At 38.5% G+C, this 9,149-nt stretch overlaps 1 protein-coding gene across 1 annotated transcript in view; it reads right to left on the reverse strand.

Moving 5' to 3' along the window:
* Nucleotides 1-8,281, reverse strand: part of LOC127418726 (endothelin-3-like) — a 43,078-nt gene extending 34,797 nt beyond the window's left edge. The window contains exons 1-2 of the mRNA XM_051659459.1: nt 8,221-8,281; nt 7,648-7,849 (exon numbers count right to left, since the gene is read on the reverse strand). Coding sequence (XP_051515419.1) covers nt 7,648-7,849; nt 8,221-8,281 — 263 coding nt within the window. The remainder of the gene's footprint in view (nt 1-7,647; nt 7,850-8,220) is intronic.
* Nucleotides 8,282-9,149: the final 868 nt, after the last annotated feature.

The raw sequence follows: 9,149 nt of genomic DNA on the forward strand, positions 1-9,149 counted from the left end.
ATCGTAAATTATGTAATACAGTCAACAGGAATGAATATTTTATTAACCACACACCCTAACCCAAACCTGAAAATTCAACCTCTGATCCATGCTCACCATTGCTTACGTGAATGTGATTACTGCATGGTTTCCATGGCACCGTTCCATCGTGTACAGTTGAATTGATACAAAATGTTTGATGGGGTATGGCGCTTGTTAGTAGCCTAATTCAGCAAATGGGGTTGATTTCAGGGTACATTAACTTTCATGTCGGAGCTACATGTCAATTTCCCATGTGATCATGTTGCTCCCGACTACCTTTTTTGTTCCAAACGGTAGGCAAATTAAGTATGCTGCGCTGCCTCCTAAGATACCTTGTTGCGTCTATGTATGGTATTGCAATGAGCACAGTGAAAACATAAATCCAAAATGTTAGACAAAGCAAAATAAATGTTGATTATAAATGTACATACATTTCATTTGATATATAAAAAAACTAATGTTAAAAACAGATTAATCTAATTAAAAAATGAATGGACAGGCTGATTGTAAACTTAGCAACAACTGTAAGATGAGTCTCCTGTGCAGAATGTATCGCAAGCCATTTCAACATTTAATCACGAGCAGGATATGAATTCTAGATATTTACAGTTAAATTTTCACAAATTAAAATGCTCATTCTTGATACTGTATGAGCAATTGAATTACTACTAGTGAAATTTCAGTTATCTTTAATGTGATTGTAACTAGTAAGAAAGCCTTTTATGATACATTTAATTACTCTACAACTTATTGATATCTGAAATCCATTTTTAGATATCTGAAATTAACATTGCCACTTGTGAATACCAAATTACAGATATCAAAAATGTGCATTTGTAGTTGTAATTCAATTGTTGATATCAGGAATGGACATTTGCGCCATTAACAATGTAATTGTTGAAATAAAAAAATATTGTTTGTACTAGTAATTAGTACATTGCTGACATGTGAAATCAGAATTTATAGTACTAGTATGAAATTAATTATAGATAGATATCTGTAATTGAGCTTTGAACGGGAGTGAATGACAGATCATTGTGAAATTCTACTAGTGAAAATGCAATTACAGATTTTTTACCAGTTGAAAATCCATTTTTGATATCAAGAATGGGTGTGTACACGAGTAATGATGTCAATTTTTTATATCATGAATGAACATTTTATTATAGACATCTATAATCATATCCTGCACATAATTAAATGTCAAAAGGGGTTGTTATACAGTGCTATTTGTGCCGTATTGAATTGCTATTTCTTTAGAGCATTCCAAATCAGTTACTTAAGAGGTTCCATCTCTATTAGGATGCTGCCTTAGAAGGTCGCTGTCAATATAGGCAGTAGAAATTAAGGCAGCTAACTAAGTCCCATTGAATAGTTAGTGATAAGGAGTATTTGCATTACTTCATTATAATATTTGTATTTATTCCGGCTACTACGACAAACTATGCAACTATTGTGGAAGTGGAAGCAACTATTTATTGATACAGAAACCAGGTTTATATTGAGGAAAATATATTGTGTGCTAATTTAATCTCCAACCATTTTAATTTTGGGGGGAACATTTAATACTCTCCATGCATCAGCACCATAGACAGTAACTCTCACCAAACACAGAGTCCCATCAAAATATGTTTGTGGTGTGTAGAATTTCTACAGAAAACCATTGTAACTCCTTCAATTCAGTCTGTCTGGTTCTAAACAACAAACTAAATAGTATAATTGGACCTACTGTATTTTGATGCCTATTGTTTGAATCATTTTGGTGCATGTTAAAGGGGGCACTACAGAGCCACCCCCCCCAACGCCCATGCGTGAACTTTTGCCCAGCCCTAATTGCTGACGACTCTGATGTGTGTGCAAAATTTCATGAAATTTAAAGCATGCCAAGTGCCTCAAAAACACCCAAACATAGGAAGAAAGGAATAATAACAATTAATGTGTTGCCATGGCAAAAATATTTAAAAGATAAGTATTTAAGGACTGGTGGTGGCGTAGTGGACTAAAGCACTGAACTGGTAAGCAAAAGGTTGTTGGTTCAATCCCCACAGCCACCACCATTGTGTCCTTGAGCAAGGCACTTAACTCCAGGTTGCTCCAGGGGGACTGTCCCTGTAATAAGGGCACTGTAAGTCACTTTGGATAAAAGTACATAAAATGTAAATGTAAGATATCAAATATTCCTTTACAATTTTACAGTCTGTTAAAAGAGCCATACTTCCTGCTGCCAGTTGGTGGTGCTATGACCGTGACCCATAATAGCCACATCAATGTGATCAGCCCTTATTACCAAACATACAGCTGAATTTTCATTAAAATCACACAATGCACACAGAAGATATAAGGCACTTCCTGTTTTCCATTTTTCGCCATAAACGTATTGCTTCGCCATGGCGACACCATTCAAAATATAAACAATCCGTTTGCAATTTAGCATCTAAATATCTTGGCATGATGTTGCACAAATTTGGTGCCAGCCACATGAATCACCTAGGAGGAGTATTTAAAAGTTCAGAGCCTGCAATTTTCAGAAAATCCAAAATGGCCAACTTCCTGCTGGGCAGAGCTAATGACTGCGAGTATGAAAGTTGTTCGGCTTTATGAGAACTTGTACCAATTTTGGTGACTGTAGGTGAAAATAGGGGTGCTAAAGAGACCCCTTTTACATGCCCATTTTAAAGGGGGCACTACAGAAAAAGAAAAAAAAAATCCTTAGAAGAACAATAGGGCCTCTGCACTTTAAGTGCTTGGGCCCTAATAATAATAATAATAACAATAATAATCCTTAGAAGAACAATAGGGCCTCCACACTTTCAGTGCTTGGGCCCTAATAATAATTAGAGGTGGGGAAAAAAATTGTTTCAGCAATGCATCGCGATTCATACTCAAACGATTCTGAATTGATTCTCAAAAGAATCAGAATCGATTCTGAGTTCAGTTTAAATCACGGCAGAGCAGTGGCGCGTGCCAAAGGCAGATGTAGAAACAAAGTCGCGAGTTAAGTGCATACTCTAAAGTCTAGTGCACAAACACGACTGTTTGCAGACCAGCTGTATCAAAGTCATGACCATTTGTGCCCAAATGAAACTACGATCCCAAAATTCTTTCACAAACCCACGCACATAGCAACGGGAGAGTTTATTCGTGATAACAATCCAACAAACAACATGAAAGATGAGCTCGCACCCATTATTGCACTGATTTGCACACAACGGGGGAAAACACAGAGGAAAATAATGACGAGGCAGCGGTTCGGGAGATGTTGGTGATGTTTTCATTTCATTCTTTTCTTTCGATGCCTTTCTCTACTCTTGCGCGCTCTCTATTTCATTGGCTTTTGCTTTATTGCCGGTCACTCGCTTGTCAGGGCAGTGCGCAAACCTGATGATAAAGGTTTGAATCCACAGTAGCTTTTGCAACAGGGTCGTGCAATCTTCTACTCGCAAAGCAAACAGATGGAACAGTGCATACGAGACGCTTGATACATTTCTGAAGCAACAACTGTGCTATTTAAACCGCTTTACTATCACCTGTGCAGGTGAGGAGAGGAGAAGCTGACAGCTGCACTCTCATAGAAGCAGATATATCTCTCATCCTGGACCAGCAACTTCTAGTTGCGGTTAAAAATAAAAATGAATAGCATGGCATAGATTAATTTTAAATAATAATTCAATACTATTAAATCATTTACAATGCTTAAACAAAAATAAATAAAATAATTTAATCAGTTGAAGTAATCGTAGTCAGTGTGTTTTGATGGAAAACCAATATTTTTTTCTTGTGATTTTAAGAGATTTTTTATAAAGTTCTAAAGAAAGAAATTAAAAAACTGAGATCCTCTTTTAAACTATAGAATCATTTATTTAATCTTGTGGATGTTCCATGTTTTGTTCACAGCTCATACTGAATGTAAAAGGCCAGTTTATGTAATGTGACTCGTTCTGATTTTTTAAAACAGCTGTTAAATAAAAAGGAAAAAAAAGAGAGTAAAAAATAAATTTTGAAGAAACTGAAAAAAGAAAGAAATTGAAGGACAAGATGAAGAGAATAGTTTTATAATCAAATCGTTACCCTTTGAATCGTAATCGAATCGAATCGTGAGGCCAGTGTAGATTCACACCTCTAATAATAATCCTTAGAAGAACAATAGGGCCTCCTCACTTTCAGTGCTTGGGCCCTATTAATCCTTAGAAGAACAATAGGGCCTCCTCACTTTCAGTGCTTGGTCCCTATTAATCCTTAGAAGAACAATAGGGCCTCCTCACTTTCAGTGCTTGGGCCCTAATAATCCTTAGAAGAACATTAGGGCCTCCTCACTTTCAGTGCTTGGGCCCTAAATAATAATAATAATCCTTAGAAGAACAATAGGTCATCCTCACTTTCAGTGCTTGGGCCCTAATACAAATAATAATAATAATCCATAGAAGAACAATAGGGTCTCTGCACTTTCAGTGCTTGGGCCCTAAATAATAATAATAATCCTTAGAAGAACAATAGGGCATCCTCACTTTCAGTGCTTGGGCCCTAATACAAATAATAATAATAATCCATAGAAGAACAATAGGGTCTCTGCACTTTCAGTGCTTGGGCCCTAATAATAATAATAATAATAATAATAATCCTTAGGAGAACAATAGGGCCTCCGCACTTTCAGTGCTTGGGCCCTAATGATTTCAGGGATGGCCCTGTCATCTTGTCCTCAGTCTTGACCCCCTTATTAATCCAAGCTGATCTACAACTACTCAATATCCAATGACTCTTTGCTAGAAAACAATATTATTCCAATATGATGAAAAAGCACAAGACAGAACGACCACATCCAATTACTTTCACGTACCTCTCCGTTCTCTGGCCCTGTATATAAAGGTCACTGGATTGATCGTTCATCAAGCTGCAGGCCTGAACAATAAACTTTCAAAATGGATTCTTCAGCATGAGTGAGTACCCTTGCCTTATCTCACGCATGGAATTTATTACTTTCCCAGGAGTTGGTTTTGTTCTCCCCCTCTTTACATCCTCAACCACCCAACCGTTGAAAGCTGACATTCAAAATATTGAAAGCTGCTCAAACTGTACTCAGATTTTTATAAATACCACAAATGCACACACTAAACAATTTGAACTAAGATGAATTTGATGGAATTTTCTAAATAGATCTTGATGTTCATCACAGGCAGCAAAAACACCTTTCTTTTAGCTGAAGAAGTGCAGTAGTTTGGGAGCAGGGTTGGGAGGGTTACTTTCAGTAGTGTAGTCTAGGGCATATGCAGGCATAAGCAATATGCCCACCTATCATTCAGAACGAGTAGGCTTTTGACCCGGAACTTTTTCAATCTACTAACGTGATGCCGTAGCACCGTTGAGTGAATTGTGTGCTTTTTATTTTAAAAAGTGTACAGAGCTGCGGGAGGCGTGAGCGCAACTGATGGCACTGGCAAGACAGACAGTCCAACTATGTTGATACACCAATCAGAACATTCATTTTGACGTGATTTGCTAACCAATCATATTTTCAGTTTCAGTAAGGGTATCAGCGTAAAGCTCGATGTCGTCATCAGAGGCGGACCGGAACATCTCCCAGTCCGTGTGATCAAAACAGTCTTGTAGCGTAGAGTCTGATTGGTCCAACCAGCACTGGATCGTTCTGAGGGTGGGTGCTTCCTGTTTCAGTTTCTGCCTGTAAGTGGGCAGAAGCAGAATGGAAGAGTGGTCCGATTTGCCAAATGGTTGGCGGGGGAGGGATCTGTAGCCATCCCGGAAGGGAAAGTAGCAAAAGTCCAAAACCCGGTCCCCTCGTGTGTTAAAACTAATGTGCTGGTGGTATTTTGGTGCGACTGATTTGAGATTGGCTTTATTAAAGTCCCCGGTCACAATGAACGCGGCCTCAGGGTGCACGGTTTCCTTCTTGCTTATAATCCCGTACAGTTCCTTGAGTTCCCGGTCTGTGTCGGCTTGTAGGGGAATGTACACAGCAGTGATAATGTGAATTCCCTCGGTAGCCAGAATGGTCGACACAGAAACATGAGAAATTCCAGATCAGGAGAGCAGAAAGACTTGATAGAATGTATGTTCCTCTGATCACACCAGGATTTGTTGATCATAAAACATACACCACCACCTCTGCTTTTACCTGAGAGGTCTTTCGCTCTGTTCGCTCGGTGCACGGAGAACCCCGCGGGTTCAATGGCTGATTCTGGAATCTCCGCAGACATCCAAGTTTCTGTAAGGCAGATAATGCAGCAGTCCCTCGTCTCCCATTGGAAAGAGATCCGCGCTCTCAGCTCGCAGAGCTTGTTATCCAGAGACTGAACATTTGCCAGTAGAATACTGGGTAGTGGGGGTCGATTTGCACGGCGTCTTACTCTGATGAGAACGCCAGCTCTGTTTCCCCTTTTCCTTTTGCATTTCCACGGCCGGGCTGCCCAATCAAAGGGCTCCGCTGGCATGTTTGTAAACAGCGTGTCGGCATTAAGGAATTTGAAGTCCGGTTTACAGTGTGTAATTACAGAACCAATGTCCAAAAGTGTTTGTCTGTCGTAGACAATAAGGCAGAAAACATCTAAGACAAAAAACATAAGAATTGTAATCAAAACAAACAAAACACTACAATGTTGTGTCGGAGCTCGCAACGCAGCAGCCATACTCGGCAGCATCTTGAGTCCAAGTTTTCTACCTGCTTTGCTTTTCTCCATGATGTACTGTAGTGATTCCCTCCTGCTCTGTCTTTGTAAATGTAATGAGGGCAATAGTCATCTGCTAGTGCTATCGCTGCCTAGTGGCATCTTCATGTTAAGGTGATAGCGGGTTTAAAGGTTTAAAAACCTATTGCAATAAAAACGAAAACTACAACATTTTTATGATTATTTTTATTTTTTTCAGAGCCATGACAATTTATTTTATTTTAGTTTCAGTTTTTCAGTTCTGTTGATTCTAATTTTTAAATTCAGTTTACGAAAATGTTTTTTTTACACATAGTTTTAGTTTATGAAATAACCTTGGTCGGGACGCCTTTTGTCCTGATTATCAGTCTTAGCTTAAATGTTTTACGAAACTGACATAGTTGTGCTTCGTGCTGCTTCTGTTATGAGAAACAAGTGACAAGTAATGAAAGAATCATTTATTTACGCAAATCAGCCGTACTTTCTCTATGCAGATCCCAGCCTGTGCAAAAATGTCCCCCTTGCTAAATTAAACAAAGTATTAATTTAGGAGTGTCATAGTTGGCAGTAGATGAGCTATATTACTAACATTAGTAAACATTTTGAGGCTGTGTGAGCTGGGCAAAGTGGAATTGAGAAAAATGAATGAACAGCACGTCTTTTTTTAGGAGCTGTGCTGTATCTAAACAATGCTAGGTTCCTGAAACTGCATGTTGTTTAGATACAAGTTTATAGCAGCAGTTTATGCATTCATTACACAATTCTTTTATTTTATTAGCACCACCTCTGAACCATTAAGTCCCCCCTTTAGCACCCCCTCCAAAAAAATCCACTGGCATAGACTAAAGACTCTGGAATGCTGCTACTGTATTGTATCTGATCCGACTGTAGAAGAACCATGCAAATCTCTCTATCAATCTGTAACACTGTTTCTGCTTTCATCAGCCGAAATCATGGAACATCTACTCACTGTGGGGTGTTGATCCAGATAATGCCCAGGTGACAGTAATAGACACACTCTATGTCCCTATAAGAGTAACACGTGCAGCGTTTGGATCTCGCGCGGGTGTGTGATGTTGCATTGAGCGCTGCTTCTGTCTGCTGATGTAAAACACCAGAAGAGAACTCTTCAGATGAGCGCACGTGCGAGTCTTGACTCTCAAACGTCCCGAACGATGGTGCACCTGTCATATAATAACGAATAATTTTCAAGAGGCAGAACAAAAGTCAAAGCACACTTACATTGCATTGAATTTTCACACATTATTCTCAAAGCTGGGCATATACAGTAAATATATAAAATACTTTAGTATTTAAATAATATAGGCGTTTTTCACATTACAGTTAGCTAATGGAAAGTTATGTAAATAATCTTAATGCAAAAAACAAAAAGCAAACAAATTGTCCTAAAATATGCTTAATTTTCTTGCAAATGTGCCAAATAACAACCAAATGTTACAATACAATAGGCTAAGTCTGACTTGCTGATATAAACTCACATTCACAAAATGACAGCGTTTCAGTCTATTAGAGCACTTACCCTCGGTGAAAATGTTTACAAGGCTCAAAATCAATAAAACCGCATCGAAAACCATTTTTGCCATTTTACCGGCGTGCGGCGTCCTTATCAAAAGTGAGCGCGCGCGACCAATCGTTATTCGTGGAAAAAGTTGTCAGACGCGCCTTTCCAGATTTCCAAATACATAAAACAAAATCCTCCAAAACAAATCCGTTTCAGCCCATAGAGGAATTCTGAGCATCATCTTCTCCATATGTGAAATAGCTCACGGGGTAAAAGAAATTGAAAAAAAATTAAGCGTTCAGGCATTATTTATGTAGCGCGTGCTGACACCACGCCCACTGGTGACCGCGCGCTCACACACGTGCTCACTGCGCACATTGCGCACTGTTATGTTTCACTAACCACGGGAGCATAGTTGTGACGTTAAAGATGACTTGTCAGCATGACATTAGTTAACAGAAGTGCTCTGAGTGCTGTGGAATTCGGATACATCCCTATTACTCCCTTCTAACTAATCTTTCGCAGCGTAGTGAATTCAACCCTAAGCCATTAAGGGTTGCCATCTTCTGAAAAGAAAGCATGGTTCCTGTCTTTCTCGAGCTTAGGAAGACTATGAAATAACAGTAATTAAGATATTATAAGAACCCTATCCTCAGCTTTTACCCAAAGGGAAACAGATATATTTGAAATATTGTAATAATCTCGTATGTACAGGTGTGTCAGGTTTTGGGAAGCTTTATTCAACATTTATTATTTCTGTATAACTTTTATGAATGAACATGTTCTAAATTTGGTGGCCATAATGAAAAAACAAAAACAAATACAAAACATACATTTACCAATCATCAAAAACATTTAGAGATGGGAAAAAAAAGGCCACGAATAAACTTTATTAATTTACAAGTTGTATATAATTAAAAGAAGAAAAAAAAGTAGGCATCGCGTCTTCA

The sequence above is a fragment of the Myxocyprinus asiaticus genome, chromosome 28 (assembly GCF_019703515.2).
Source record: "Myxocyprinus asiaticus isolate MX2 ecotype Aquarium Trade chromosome 28, UBuf_Myxa_2, whole genome shotgun sequence".
NCBI lineage: Eukaryota > Metazoa > Chordata > Actinopteri > Cypriniformes > Catostomidae > Myxocyprinus > Myxocyprinus asiaticus.